This window comes from Rhinichthys klamathensis, unplaced genomic scaffold, assembly GCF_029890125.1.
Source record: "Rhinichthys klamathensis goyatoka isolate OS25496 unplaced genomic scaffold, OSU_Roscu_1.1 h1tg000223l_1, whole genome shotgun sequence".
In the NCBI taxonomy this organism is placed as follows: Eukaryota; Metazoa; Chordata; class Actinopteri; order Cypriniformes; family Leuciscidae; genus Rhinichthys; species Rhinichthys klamathensis.
In genome coordinates this window covers 871,173-887,638 of record NW_026606747.1, presented here as the reverse complement: position 1 = coordinate 887,638, position 16,466 = coordinate 871,173, and the positions used below count along the sequence as shown (strand labels likewise).

Here is a 16,466-nt window from a genome sequence, read left to right as displayed (position 1 = left end):
TACGCAGCTAAACCGCTGGTGTGGACGGAGATCGTATTCGTTTTAATTATCCGTTTCTAAACTAAAACGCAGTAGTGTGGATGGGGCCTGCGTCTCCCCTGTTCAGTGAATGGCTGAGAGGAGCGCACGGCCGCTGACAGACGCGAATGAGCAGTGTTTTTCCATGGACTTATCACTTATATGCTTTTCTTTTGTTTTATATTTAAAGAATTTAGTTTGACCATTTTAATTTTATTTATTTACTTGTGCTTATTACTTGTAACACTCACTATCACAGAGCTTAGTTCATCCGGTTCCCTAACTCTCTCAATTCAGATAATGTTCCACATAGGCCTATAAAAAATGTAATCATTCACTATATTATAGCTACTCGTTCAATTGTCTGACAACAAAAAAATAGGAAATGAGAACAGCTTTATTTGACATTCGGCTATATTAGGTTATAGTGAATAGAGCATTAATTTAGAGAGAAAACGCACTAGGCTGACAGAACGCAAGTACGACGCGATGACGTCATTAATATGCTAATTGACGTATGACGTCATCTAGCGACATTTAGCGACTTTTAAGGAAAGGCCTTAGCTACTTTCCTTTGAAAATAGTTGGCAACACTGGCACCAGGTGTCTTCAATATTGAACCTTTTCACAATATTCTAATTTCTGAGATACTGATTTTGGGGTTTTCATTAGTTGTCAGTTATAATCATCAAAATTAAAAGCAATGAACACTTGAAATATATCAGTCTGTGTGTAATGAATGAATATAATATCCAAATTTCACTTTTTGGGGTTTGTGGGCCTGAGACGAGAGTTCAAGAGATTTCCAGGACGCATGCGCGAGAACTGAGAAGAGGACGTTCTTCTTCTACTACTTCTTGTTCAGTTCTCGCGCATGCGTCGTGGAAATATCTTGAACTCTCGTCTCAGGCCCACAAGGAAGAAAAGGAATAGTCGAATAAAGTCGTTATTTTTGTTTTTTTTCCGCACAAAAAGTATTCTCGTCGCTTGATAAACTTATAGTTGAGCCACTGTAGTCACATGGAATATTTAAACATTTTCTTCAATGACTTTCTGGGCCGTCAAGTTTCACTCCCTTAGGAAGCCTATGTAACAGTGATCCAGCTCTCAAATTTAATCAAAAATATCTTCATTTGTGTTCCCGAAGATGAACGAAGGTCTTACGGGGTTGGAACAACATGAGGGTGAGTAATTAATGACTTAATTTTCATTTTTGGGTGAACTATCCCTTTAACCTCTGGCTTAAGGATTTCAGAGACTTGAATTTAGTTAACTATTTTTATTTCCCCGACATATCAGTATTTCCTATTTAGTGTTTGTTGGCCCTTAATAAAGTGTATTTTTGTATTCAACTTTGACTGTCTGTTGGGTTTCTGCGGCTGGGACCTTGGTCATTGATTATTCAACGTTGGTCACTAGGTGACAAAAGCATTTGTCACCTCTCCACATCATGCAATCATGTTTATAACTATCAAAAGTAAAATTACCTCGGAAGCTTTGGAAAAAAACTAATGAAGATTAAACATCCTTTTCAGTTAATTAATGGTAAACATTTTTGTATATATTATTTTTGTATATCATTCATTATTCAGCACAGGAGAGAAACAGACAACGTTGAGACTTTAAAAAAATCTTACCAGAGTATCTTCAGTTTACAGTGAGGATCCTGCAGTAGATCAGAAATCTGCTTGACTCCGAAATCTCCTACTTTATTCTCAGACAGACTCAGTTCTCTCAGGTGTGAGGGGTTTGATCTCAGAGCTGAAGTCAGAGCAGCACAACCTTCATCTGTAACACCACAATCCAACAACCTGCAGTGAACAATGACACTCTTCAGTCTTTCAGTTCAGGAAACACTGATATAAATGATAAGATATATAAGAATGTCTCCTTTTACAGTATTGCTTGGGTACTAAAGCACATGCTAAACTCATAATTGTGATCATGTTTTATCAGTGTAATGATTGTTGTCACTGTGACTTACTGAACTGATCTGGATTCTTTAACCACAGGTAGCAGTTTCTGAAGAACTTCATCAGCTGTATTTTGTGCTCCAATAAACTGAATTAGATCAAAATCATCCATCTTCTGCTCTGATGTCAGCAACACATAAACCAGAGCTGACCACTGTGAAGAGGAGAGTTTGGTTCCTCCTATTTCTCCAGAATTCAGATAATCTTGGATCTCCTGCATCAGAGAATCCTCACCCAGTTCATTCAGACAGTGGAACAGATTGATGGATCTCTCTGGAGAGCGATTCTCCCCGATCTTCTGTTTGATGTACTGAACTGTTTCCTCTTTGTTGTAGGAGCACCTTCCAGTCTTTGTCAGTAGTTCTAGTAAGAGAGTCTGATTGGACTCCAATGAGAGACCCAGAAGGAAACGCAGGAAAAGGTCCAGATGTCCATTCTTACTCTTGAAAGCTTCATCCACAGCTCTGTGATGCAGGCCAGATAATGGGTTAAATGACACCCAGGAAAGGTCTTTCATGATATTTATGCAATTTTTTGTGAAGGAGCGGTGCACATATAGAGCTGCTAGATGTTCCTGGATGCTCAGATGAACAAAGCAGAAGACTTTCCCCTGATACAAGCCAAACTCCTCTCTGAAGATCTGAGTGCACAATCCTGAGTACACTGATGCTTCTGTCACATCAATGCCACACTCTCTCAGGTCTTCCTCATAGAAGATCAGGTTGCCTTTCACAAGCTGCTGGAAAGCCAGTTTCCCCAGTTTGAGAATCATGTCTTCATCTTTCACTTTCTTCTTATAGTCCTTCTCATGTTTGATGTTGGTCTGAATGAGCAGGAAGTGTGTGTACATCTGAGTGAGAGTCTTGGGAATCTCTCCTCTCTCTGCTTCACTCCACATCTTCTCTAGAACAGTGGCTGAGATCCAGCAGAACACTGGGATGTGGCACATAATAAAGAGGCTTCTTGATGACTCCAGGTGTGAGATGATCCTGTGGGCCAGACTCTGATCACTGATTCTCTTCCTGAAGTATTCCTGCTTCTGTGTGTCACTGAAGCCTCGTACCTCTGTCACTCGATGGACACACTCAGAGGGGACGAGATCCGCTGCTGCTGGTCTGGAGGTGATCCAGATGAGAGACGAGGGAAGCAGATTCCCCTCAATGAGGTTCATCAGCAGTTCGTCCACTGAGGCTGATTCAGATATATTACACAGTTTCACTTTACTCTTAAAGTTAAGAGACAGACGACACTCATCCAGACCATCAAAGATGAACAACACTTTATATTCATCACTGGACATTTCCATTTCTCTTGTTTCAGGGAAAAAGACATGAAGAAGATCTGAAAGACTGAGTGTTTTGTCCTTCATCAAGTTGAGCTCTCTGAAAGGAAGTGGAAATATGAGCTGGACGTCCTGATTCTCTTTCCCTTCAGCCCAGTCCAGGATGAACTTCTGCACAGAGACTGTTTTTCCAATGCCAGCAACTCCCTTTGTCAGCACAGTTCTGATGGGATTGTCTTGTCCAGGTAAATGTCTAAAGATTTCACTGCATTTGATCGGTGTGTCCTCTGTTTCTGCTCTCCTGGATTGTGTCTCAATCTGTCTCACCTCATGCTCATTATTGATCTCTCCACTTCCACTCTCTGTGATGTAGAGCTCTGTGTAGATCTCATTCAGGAGTGTTGGGTTTCCCTGCTTTGCTGTTCCTTCATACAGACACTGAAACTTCTTCAGCAGATTTGATTTACATGTGCTTTGGAAAATAACAGATTACAACATGAATTAAAGAGATAAAAGAAGCAGTAAAATAAATTAACACTAGTTAATCAAATAATTATGCAACATCAACAGTGTCATTGGTATGAAGATGAGCACGGCTGTTATTGACAAATTTCCGCTGATTTATCAATTATATAAGATATGAAACATTTCAGTAAGTTGTATTGTATCCTTCAAGTTGTAGTTAATTTATGTTCATTATCATGTTTTCAAAACTGGTAGAGAAGAGGAAGAGATGCTTGGCTCACGTTGCCATTTAATAGGAGGATAAAGTAGATTATTTATATGGATACAGCAATCTATCACATCACATTAAAGTGTCAATTAACTGTCAAAAATGTATTGCAAATTTAAAAAAATGACACTATCAAAACAATGTTTAATAATGGAAACATCAAAAAAAAAAAAAAGTCATGCATCAACTGAAAACATACTAAGCGATCTAACTTGGAATTTAAGAATTTATATACTTTAGAGAACGTTCAGAGGAGGATCACGATACTTTGAAAAACTGATAATTTTAATGACCTAACAAGCCATGCTGATATTCAGAAAAAAACTTGTTTAACCCTCTGGGGTCTAAGGTGTTTTTGGGGTCCTTGAGATGTTTTGACATGCCCTGACATTTGTGTTTTTTTCAGTTGCTTATAAACATATTAATGGCACAGGTGAAATTACACTCTATTTAGCACAAACAGGGCTACCATAATATGTGAGCAACATGTATGTACATGTTTGTATTTTTGAGAGAATATTGTTTATGCATGGTTATTGATAAAATCAATACAGATTGACCACAGGTTCAGCTCCCTCCTACTTCCACTCACTACTACAAGTCTACATCCCTACCAGGTGCCATCACAGCGGGGCACAAAATCACTCTCCAGAACATTCTCATTCACGGTTCCATGCTGGTGGAATGATCTCCCCACCCTCATCCGGAATGCAGAACCCCTGACAGCATTCAAAAGACAACTGAAAACTCATCTCTTCCGGGAGCACTTAACATGACAAAAAAAAAAAAAAAAAATCCTTTCCTTTAAATCCTCGCTTGTCTGGCTTATGCTACTCCGAGCTATGTCTGAACTTTGTATTTTGAGCACTTCTTGCGTTGTTTTTGCCTCTTCACGATGACTCGCTTGGTTTAGTCCTCAGTTGTAAGTCGCTTTGGATAAAAGCGTCTGCTAAATGACTAAATGTAAATGTAAAACTAAAAATTAAAGTTTCTGAAATAAGGCCACAAAACACATTTTGACTTTTGACTAATGGATGTTGTGGCCTAGAGTTTTTGCTTCAAAATGATCTGAAAATCATCCTGCCTAATCATTCACATAAAAAAATAGATTGTTATAAATTGTGAAAAACATTTTTTTGTTTGGAACAGCTCAACCCCCTCATGTATAATGAGGGGATTCTCACCCTGAGAAGACAAAGACCCGCATAATAATGAGCCTTTCATTCAGGTGTGTCACACAAGAAAGAATGCAAGGACAATATATATACATATATACACACACATACATATATATATATATATATATATATATATATAATCAAAATATAAATGAAAGTCAAAAGCACATTTTTAGTCATACCTGGAAACAAATCCTGTTCAAATAGGTTATATGGGCCATTCTATAGAATTGGTTCAAAGTTAGAGTTGGAAACATCTTGAAAAGAAAATGGTCTTTTTCCATACATCTCTTATAAAGTATTATTTTTTAAAGTATAAAAATAATTGAAAAAATAAATAAAAATTAAAATTGGCCTACTTTTTAAAGTAGGCCAATACATTTTATCATACATATTTCAAAGTTAAGGATTCATTATTTTGATATAGCCTAGCTTGCATTGGAACAAACACTATAACAGTTGATTAGTTTATTTTTGACAAAACATACTATATATTTAACATATGAGCAGAAACTGTCTAACAAAAGCTTATTTGATGTCTATTTTAGAGTAAAAAATTTATAATCTATCCAAAACTAGTCAACGACATGTTGTCATTACAGACTAGGGGTGCTCCGATCAGGATTTTTGGGGCCGATCACCGATCGCCGATTACTGGAAGCTGTATCACCCGATACCGATACCGATCACCGATTACAGGGTCTATTTGAAGACTTCTTTTTATCATGTAGCGTTACTTATTAAACTATATTTAACAACAATGTACATTAAGTATTACATTTAAGAGAAGACAATGCATAATGAATTCACACCTGTGTATTTATTTGCAAGCAACATGTATTAACATAGCAGCTTGGTTATTGGGAGCAGCTTAGGGCTTGACATACAACTTTCCTGTAGAATATAAAATAAAATTAATAAAAGACAGAACATCTGAGTCTTTAGATTTAGCTTTAGACTACTTTAAACTAAAAACAGCAACAAAAAAGGCTATAGCTAAAATAATGTTTTGAGTCAGTCAGCCATCAGTTTTTCTAATACACTTAACAGGTAGTAAAGTGCACAGCAAAAAAAAAAAAAAAAACTAACAACTTCCATATCTGTATCTATAACTTTGCTTTTTTCTGGGATGCTTAGTCAGATTTTGTGGGCATTTAGAGAGGAAGAGAGAGGTAGAGAAACCGTTTTTGTGTGTGTGTGTGTGTGTGTGTGTGTGTGTGTGTGTGTGTGTGTGTGTGTGTGTGTGTGAAGAACCCTTGCATTATTATTTTAAACCGATTAAGAAAGCCACCACTACTGGTCACATCTATGCTTAGATTGATTTTTTTTAGATCCAGTGAAGTCTGTCCCACCCACCATGTACCTAATATAAATAAATAAAACATCTTCAGTTAACTAGCAGATCATTCATTTAGTTCGCTATTAAATAAGAAATCTAGCGCTAAAATGTGTTTTTGAACTCAAGCTGCGCGCTCGTTGCCGCGGCGATCAGTTGCATGGATTCTGTCACATTCACCTCCTTCATCTGTGTCTTCACTACACTTCCCAGCATTCCCGGTCGTCATCATCACCTGCACCTGCGCCTCATCATCCTCATCATGATCACCATCACCTGTGTCCCATCACCCACATGGACTATAAAACACTCACCTTCACTGCAGTCACTTTTCTGGTCTCGTCATTCCATGACTCACAGACTCCCTGACACTTACCTGTCCATCTACCTGAGACGCACTCGCTCCATCTGCAACCCGAAGCCATCTTCCCCTATCCTCACCGTCTGCATCTGCAAGAGAAAGAGAACGAAGGACATTACCATTCAGCTAAGCGTCCCTGATTATCTGTGTTTTTACTCACCATTTGTCTCCATGTCCGATCCTTTCTGCAATTAAAACATTGTAACTTACCTGCCTGTCTGATTCATCTGTGAGCCGTGACAGAAGACCAGACCATTAAAAAAGTGACAGAACGACTGACCCTAAAGAAATGGACCACTTTGCTGCGGTCGAACTGCTCCTCCTTAAACAAAGGGACCGATCCTTAGAGGAACATCTGGAGGATTTCCTCAACCTTGCTCACTCTACTACTTTCCCGGACGACAGCCTCTGCTGCTTCCTGCATGCCGGCCTCAATACCGCCACCAGAGAGCAGTTGTCCGGGAAGGGCCCTCAGTGGAGCTTCACTGATTATGTAGAGTGGGTACTGATTTCCTGTAAATCGCCGTTCACAGTGGGTCCTGTCGAAGCAGAGCCCGCTGATCCTGCGCCAGAGCCCGCTGATCCTGCGCCAGAGCCCGCTGATCCTGCGCCAGAGCCCGCTGATCCTGCGCCAGAGCCCGCTGATCCTGCGCCAGAGCCCGCTGATCCTGCGCAAGAGCCCGCTGATCCTGCACCAGAGCCCGCTGATCCTGCGCCAGAGCCCTCTTCACAGCTGGTCCTGCCCAGCTCAAAGCCCTCTTCACAGCTGGTCCTGGTCAGCTCAAAGCCCTTTTCGCCGCTGGTTCCGTCCAGCTCAGAGCTTCCTTCATCGCTGGTTCCATCCAGTTCAGAGCTTCCTCGCCGCTGGTCCCGTCCAGCCCAGAGCTTCCTTCACCGCTGGTCCCGTCCAGCACAGAGACTGTTCACGTCAAACCTGCCGAGCAAGAGGCTGTTCCCGTTCCTGAACCGGTGTCAGTTCTCCCCAAGAAAATTTTTGGGGGGGGGGGCTATCCGTCACCGCCATGGCCGCCCGAAGGGTCCTCAGCGCCATGGCCGCCCGAAGGGTCCTCACCGCCATGGCCGCCCGAAGGGTCTTCACCGCCATGGACGCCCGAGGGTCCAACAGCTCCGCCATGGACGCCCGAGGGTTCGTCTGCTCCGCAGTGGCCACGCCCATGTCCTGCTCTGCCCTGGCCACGCCCACGTCCTGCTCTGCCCTGGCCACGCCCATGCCCTGCTCCGCCCTGGCCACGTCCTGCTCCGCCCTGGCCACGCCCATGTCCTGCTCCGCCCTGGCCACGCCCACGTCCTGCTCTGCCCTGGCCACGCCTAGGTCCTGCTCCACCCTGGCCGCCTGCACGTCCTACTCCACCACGGCCACCTGCTCTGCCTGGACCATCCTGGAGTCCGTCCAGTTGCACCCGGTCCACCTTCCCGTCACGGACTCCAGGATGCCCACCCCCCCTCCCGTGTTCTGCCTTGTACGGCGCGGGTCGCGCCTAGCGGGAGGGGGGAGTTATGTCACATTCACCTCCTTCATCTGTGTCTTCACTACACTTCCCAGCATTCCCGGTCGTCATCATCACCTGCATCTGCGCCTCATCATCCTCATTGGATACATTTTTGTCATTGGTTGTTGCGTTAAATCTTACCCAGATACAATAGTGCTATTTTCTGATTGGCTATTGTGTAGCTCGACGAACAACACCAGAGGAAACGCACTTGATTCATGCCGGTTCCACAGTGAGAGCGGTGCGGCCAGAGTTTTGGCTGCTGCAGCATATTAAATATATTACAAATAGTTTTTCAGCGTGAGAAATACAAAGTGTGGTGGGAGAGCGTGACAAAAGACCGAAATGAGTGACTGTCACGCTCAATGCTTGACACTTGAGAGCCCTGTTGTAGAATTGCCAGACCGGTGAAGCCATTTTTACCAGGGCGTAAAAAAATTGTCTCGCGAGTTTTACGTCATCTGATCGGCTTTTCTGGATCGGCCTTTATAGAGACCGCCGATCACACATCCCAAAGCAATTATCGGCCGATTATGATCGGCGACTGATCAATCGGAGCACCCTTATTACAGACACTATTCTATATCGCGATTAGAACAAATCTCAGTTGGCTATAGCAATATAGTTTGGATGTGTTCATGTAAAAATAACATTTACTAATGTAGGAGCGAGAGTGAATGAACGCACAGATGTTGTAGTAACATCGCGCGCGCGTCTGTGCCATTCATTCATTCACACACAGACACGCAATTCATATTTAAACAGTCTTTGTGCAGTTTACAGACACTATTCAATAACGCGATTAGAACAAAGCACTTAAGAATAAACTTACTTCATCAGCTGAATCCGCGCTCCTCGAAATGAAACTACCAGCACTTCTGAACTTTTTGGATGTTTTATCCAGCTGATGTGGGCGTTTTCATGGCTTGCCTCAACGTTTGCGTTTGAATAGCACGCGCTCTCAGTGGGCGTGGTCACATTAACACGTCATACGCTATAATTAGCTGAAAGGAAAAAGACTGACATCTCTCTCTTTTCATACAGATTACATAAACTGAGAATAGTTGTTTTTTATATAAATTACTTCATTTAAAAGAAGAGAATTTCAGCTTCATAACGAAAAATCTTTCGTGCCTGTGTGACAACTATGTACTTAGTTACAGTTAATTTTCGGACGCGTTTCAGAGTGAACTTCACTGACAGAGAGAAAGCAGAACTCGCATCATGTTTTCTTTTCTTTATTTGGTGAAAAGCAGAACACTTTGTTTTTATTGTGAGTATCCACAAAAAAAATAGACACTTAACAGGATCTAATGATGTACAACACTTATATGTAAGATCAAAATCAACAGAGTAATTTGAGTCTCTTTTGCACTGATAAGAAAAAAAGTGAGCCCGTCGCGCCGGCGCGATTGCCGACCCCAGGGGGTTAACAGGTTTTTTTTTTGTTTTGTTTTTTAATACTTCAAAAAAGATAAAGGGATAGTTTACCCAAAAACAAAAAATACCCCTTGATTTACTCACCCTCAAGATGTCCTAGGTGTATATGAATTCAATCGGAGATACAGTAAGCCTATATTAAAAAATGTCCTGGCTTTTCTAAGCTTTATAATGGCAATGAATGGTCGAGAAGATTTTGAATCCCAAAAAAGTGCATCCATCCATCCATCCATCCATCCAAGTAAATCCACATGGCTCCAGTGGGTTAATAAAGGTCTTCTGAAGCAAAGCCATCCATTTGTGCAAGAAAAATATCCATATTAAAAACTTTATAAACTAAAATAACTAGCTTCCCACAGACGGCCGTATGCAAGTTTAGTTCCAGCCGAAGAGTTCCAGAACCTCTGACCTGACGCATGACTTACTGACGAACATTGAAGTGTAGAGGATAGAGCAAAACTGTCTAGACTAAACTAAATCAGTCATGAATTAGAAGTGTAAAACGAGAATTAAAGAGTAATGTAGGAGGATTTCGATATAAGAGAAGAAGAACTTGTTTCACCTCAAAATAAGTGTTTGTGTGGACAGCGCGCTTACTGGATTATTACAGGCACCAATACATCACTTGCATTTAACTTAAAGCAAGACTATGGCCTCGTTTACACTGCAGGTCTTGATGCCCAATTCTGATTTGTTGCCTATATCCGATTTTTTTTACCGTCCGTTTACACGTTCTTTAAATTGTGACCCATATCCGAGTCATGTGTTTACACTTAACTGAAACATCGCGCATGTTTAAAGGGGTCGTCTTGCTCAGATGGACGAAGCGCAGCGAGATCTCAGGACAGGTGGGAACATACAACATGATCTCATAAAAGTGAGTAGCCTATCTATAGCACAAATTTTATTTCTCATGCCATTTATAGCCTACGCCAAAAATAGTTTTTGCTTGCATATGATACGCACTGTAAACGTGCGTATTAAACGCCATAAAGCTATATTTTTGGCGTAAATGCCACGTGAAAAAATCGTGGCGGGCTTTAACGAGGAGCAGTGGGTCCGAAATTTTAGGATGAGCAAGCCAACGTTTGATATGTTGTGTCAACGTGTGTCCACATTCCTCTCCTACGACGACACAATGTTTCATCGGGCCATCCGTCCATCCGCAGATGCGCGTCTGGGTTTCTCTCGTCATTAAACCGCGGAGACGCAGCCTAATGCCTCGGAAAATCCGATCTGCCTGTTTACATGACAGTCGCATTGGCACATATCCGATTTACATCTGATTTATTTCCACATATGAACGAGGCCTGAAACCGATCTCGAAATATCCGAATGCATGCGTTTTTTTCCTGTTTACACTGTCATAGAACACATCCGATCTGTGTCGCATACGAGTAAAAAATCGGAATTGGGTCACATTTCACTGACAGTGTAAACGAGGACTATGTAACATTTTTTACCTTAAAATCTTACCAGTGGTTCATCAAGTCGTAACAGGAAAACAAGTCGTAACTTCTGCCATAGCCTGACGGGGTCTGTATCGCTTTTACTGGCACTATGTAACTTCGGGGTTCGGGTAGCAAAAAGAACTACAAAATTTGACTGCTTTACGCCAAGCGTTACAATAGTCATTATTTCGTTTTTCTTCGTTTCTGATGTCGCAATACATCATCCTTTCATGAAATCATGTAACATACTCTACCTTGTGTGTGGACATCGTTCATTCTAAAGCCGGTGCTGGATAAACAGCGAGCGTGCGTGCGACGGTAGGCTAAATTATTTACGACAGCGGAAATGGACTATTTCATTTCCAACCAGTAGGGCGACCGAAGAGGAAAAGTTCCATGGTGTTGCTTTAAAATGCTCCATCATTTTTTGTCATACAGATAAGAGTAATGCAACCTGTAGAGGGTCTATGTGGCGAGCAGGACGAGGCCGAGGGACGTGAGAGAACGGCGCGAGGCCGGTGGCGTGAGTGGTAATGGTCTCGCATCTCTCACGGAGGAGCGGAGGCATAAAAGGAGGAGCGATGACGGTGAAGATCGAGAGAGGAACAGGCCTGATTTTATGTTGTGTTTTATTTCTGTTTTGTGTAGCCAGCAGTCGTCCGTCAGGGGCTGCTGGCGGATCCTTTTGTTTTTGTATTTATTTTATTTTATCATTAAAAGTATTTGATTGTTCGCCGATTCCCGCCTCCTTCTTCCCTGAATCTTAAACCCCGTTACAGTCTACTTTTACTTCTGTAAACTCATAACAACAAAACAAAGTTGTGCCTTTGTGAAAACAATCAGGCTGCGCTTTCTGCCGTCCAGGTGTCAGTCACGTCACAAAACAAACAGAAACTCAGTGTTTACTTGCCTGACAGACATGAGAAATATATCTATAGAAAGCTTGAAATATATACTTTTAAATGAATCAATTCGAAAATAAATATTCTCAGATTAATCCGTATGAAACGTGCATATAGGCTCGTCCACTACTGCGGAGATGAGTCAGGATCGTTGACTTAATCTCTGCAGCAGAAAACACAGAAAACATTATCAATAAATTAATCAAATGTTTTGACAGTCTCCCATTCATAATCATTACGCGCTGTGGCGAGCTTTATGTGTGCGTTTGAGCGCTGATTAGGCTATGTAATAAACAGGCAATTAGACTCGTTATTATGATTTATAGCTTATTAATATAAAGGCGCGATTAGTCGACTAGAAAAATCTTTATTCGAGGGCAGCACTAGTCATGACAAAAAAAGACCTACACTAAAATGGTCAGATAGAGTAAATAAAGTAATGCTAAAACAGATGATCTGGAAGAGCATCTTACAGTGCTGGAGACACAGACTTGAGCCAGAAGACTCACAGTCACTCATATGGTGGCTGGCGAACACACACTTTACTGCTAGAACACTGCAGTCTAAACATTCATCTATAAGACGAGCAGCTTCTCATCTTCTCGTCAGTCAAAAACTGTAGTGATTGTGTTTCATTTATTGAGAAATTTCTGGATTTTGTGAGTCCTTTGTAAATTATGCAGCTCTGTCTCAATAAATGTTGTACCTCAGAACAGTTGATGTGTGTTTTCCCTTGAATCTCATTGGCTCCATCATAGACACGTCACTCTTCATGGACACACAGCTGGACTCCGGTGAGATCGATCTGTCACCCTTAAACTGACTTTAGTAGAATAGAGATAATAGAGACAAGAATCACTTGGCTGATTTAACATGAAAATAAATCCCACATGAGAAGGTTGACACTATTAAGACACTATGTTGAAGAGTGATGAGACTGTCCAAGCATAATGTCATATATCATCTAGCTTGTTCATTGATTAGGGTGTGTAGGGTGTGTAGGGTGTTTATTGATTAGGGTGTGTAGGGTGTTCATTGATTAGGGGGTGTAGGGTGTTTATTGATTAGGGTGTGTAGGGTGTTTATCGATTAGGGTGTTTATCGATTAGGGGGTGTAGGGTGTTTATTGATTAGGGTGTGTAGGGTGTTTATCGAGTAGGGTGTTTATCGATTAGGGGGTGTAGGGTGTTTATTGATTAGGGTGTGTAGGGTGTTTATCGATTAGGGTGTGTAGGGTGTTTATCGAGTAGGGTGTTTATCGAGTAGGGTGTTTATCGAGTAGGGTGTTTATTGATTAGGGGGTGTAGAGTGTTTATCGATTAGGGGGTGTAGGGTGTTTATCGATTAGGGTGTGTAGGGTGTTTATTGATTAGGGTGTGTAGGGTGTTTATCGATTAGGGTGTGTAGGGTGTTTATCGATTAGGGTGTGTAGGGTGTTTATCGATTAGGGTGTGTAGGGTGTTTATCGATTAGGGTGTGTAGGGTGTTTATCGATTAGGGTGTGTAGGGTGTTTATCGATTAGGGGGTGTAAGGTGTTTATCGATTAGGGGGTGTAAGGTGTTTATCGATTAGGGGGTGTAGGGTGTTTATCGATTAGGGTGTGTATAGTGTTTATCGATTAGGGTGTGTAGGGTGTTTATCGATTAGGGTGTGTAGGGTGTTCATTGATTAGGGTGTGTAGTAGGGGTGGAGCCGAACCCGAATACGGTATTCGGAAAGGTACAAATAACGTGTTTTTTACGAATAGTTATTTCGAACAAATACTTCAAAAAATATTTGCATTCGGGAACAAGAAAAACTTTATATCAAAAAGCTGCGTTTCCTCACGAGACCGCAGTGCATGCACGGATGAGTGAGTTAGAGTGAGTGAGTGAGTGACGTTCAGGAAGAGGTGACTGACACAGGCTGCTCCACACAGCAACAGAGAGGGGTCGGCTGAGCGAAAAAACACTTAACTGCATCACTATTTTTGTTGAATAGATTTTTGTACCGTAACTAGGTTCCGGAGGCAGTTTATAACTTTCGGGAAGCGGAGTTTGATCGGGAGATTATTCCATTACGCTGCATTATTGACGTCTGCAGTCAGATGCTCTTATATTCGCTCTGTATACGTAGCTCTGTTAGCTCGGTAATTTAGACAATAGGCTGTTGACAAAGTAACGTTAACGTTCGGTTTAAAAGGTTAAAAAATGCTTGTGTAGTTGTGTCGAATTGTATGCACTTGTGGGAGTTATATGGTACGCAGACATCCCAAGTCTCTATTGATAGCGGCTCCCTGAAATTAGTTCAAATCTCCCGGAATCTAACGCGCATGCGAGACAGAACATACTGTGCTCCAAACCGTGTAGCGCACGCACGGCAGAGAGAGGGAGAGAGCGAGAGACCTTGCGTGTGTGCGTTATGAAAGCTAGTCAAAGCTAGTTTGGGTGTGTAGGGTGTTCATTGATTAGGGTGTGTAGGGTGTTAATTGATTAGGGTGTGTAGGGTGTTAATTGATTAGGGTGTGTAGGGTGTTTATTGATTAGGGTGTGTAGGGTGTTAATTGATTAGGGTGTGTAGGGTGTTTATCGATTAGGGTGTGTAGGGTGTTTATCGATTAGGGTGTGTAGGGTGTTCATTGATTAGGGTGTGTAGGGTGTTAATTGATTAGGGTGTGTACTACTGTGTAGGGTGTTTATTGATTAGGGTGTGTAGGGTGTTCATTGATTAGGGTGTGTAGGGTGTTCATTGATTAGGGTGTGTAGGGTGTTTATCGATTAGGGGGTGTAGGGTGTTTATTGATTAGGGTGTGTAGGGTGTTAATTGATTAGGGTGTGTAGGGTGTTTATCGATTAGGGTGTGTAGGGTGTTTATCGATTAGGGTGTGTAGGGTGTTCATTGATTAGGGTGTGTAGGGTGTTAATTGATTAGGGTGTGTACTACTGTGTAGGGTGTTTATTGATTAGGGTGTGTAGGGTGTTCATTGATTAGGGTGTGTAGGGTGTTCATTGATTAGGGTGTGTAGGGTGTTTATCGATTAGGGGGTGTAGGGTGTTTATTGATTAGGGTGTGTAGAGTGTTCATTGATTAGGGTGTGTAGGGTGTTAATTGATTAGGGTGTTTATCGATTAGGGGGTGTAGGGTGTTTATCGATTAGGGTGTGTAGGGTGTTTATCGATTAGGGTGTGTAGTGTGTTTATCGATTAGGGTGTGTAGGGTGTTTATCGATTAGGGGGTGTAGGGTGTTTATTGATTATGGTGTGTAGGGTGTTCATTGATTAGGGTGTGTAGGGTGTTCATTGATTAGGGTGTGTAGGGTGTTCATTGATTAGGGTGTGTAGGGTGTTCATTGATTAGGCTGTGTAGGGTGTTTAGGGTGTTTATTGATTAGGGTGTGTAGGGTGTTCATTGATTAGGGTGTGTAGGGTGTTCATTGATTAGGGTGTGTAGGGTGTTTAGGTGGACTTTCAACCCATTACGGAGGTTGGGTTCATGTCAGTGATGGCATAGTCAACTACACTAGCTCCAAGACCTGAACAACACGTGAACCTCCCTAAAGAGTCCCCTCTGATCCTGCCGTTCAGTATGTGCAGGCCTGAGGCTCGGCAGAGCTGCACTAACTCTACCGGTTTTATTCACCGTTTGGTCAAGGTTGTTTTTCTCGGGGGAAGTTTTCTTGTGAGACTCGGGGGGGTTTGGCCAAAGACATATTCATTGCCCTTTGGATCAATGTTTTCAGGTTCAGATCCAGTTCTTGCATTAAAGTCTCCACACAGCAGCACGTTTCCCTGGGCCTGGAAATGGCTGATTTCTGATGTTGTTGAGGTATTCCTCCTCATGGTAAGGGGATTCCGCTGGGGTAATGTAGATGGCACAGAGATATGTGTCTGTAGTTGAAATGCCAAATTGGTTTAGTTTAAACCAGCCATGAAAATTTCAAACAATGAAAATAGTAGAAATGTGTTTGGCCAGATCCTCCCTGTACCATACCAGAACTCATCCACGATGGACTGTACTTATTTTAACTGAGGGCACAATTACTTCATACTAGCCTGAGGGACTGTAGGTAAGGGCATAATTTCTATACAGTCATTTTTATATACAGTATATATGTTTTTTTCTAATTGTATTGCTTTGCACTGTTTTTAAATGCAATGGCTAAACAAATGTATAAAAATATTTGTCATGACTAGGGCTGCACCCTAATAGTCGAATAACCGTTAGTCGACTAGAAGAGGTTCGACCAACATTTAATTAATCGGTTAATCACAGAAAAAAAAACTCCACAGGAAGTGGGGAAG

The 16,466-nt window shown here is 41.9% G+C and overlaps 1 protein-coding gene across 1 annotated transcript in view; it reads right to left on the bottom strand.

Moving 5' to 3' along the window:
* The window catches only part of LOC130097675 (NLR family CARD domain-containing protein 3-like), a 29,818-nt gene extending 21,760 nt beyond the window's left edge, over positions 1-8,058 (bottom strand). The window contains exons 1-4 of the mRNA XM_056264618.1: positions 7,981-8,058; positions 6,909-6,970; positions 2,003-3,745; positions 1,656-1,829 (exon numbers count right to left, since the gene is read on the bottom strand). Coding sequence (XP_056120593.1) covers positions 1,656-1,829; positions 2,003-3,745; positions 6,909-6,970; positions 7,981-8,058 — 2,057 coding nt within the window. The remainder of the gene's footprint in view (positions 1-1,655; positions 1,830-2,002; positions 3,746-6,908; positions 6,971-7,980) is intronic.
* Between the last annotated feature and the right edge of the window lie 8,408 nt (positions 8,059-16,466).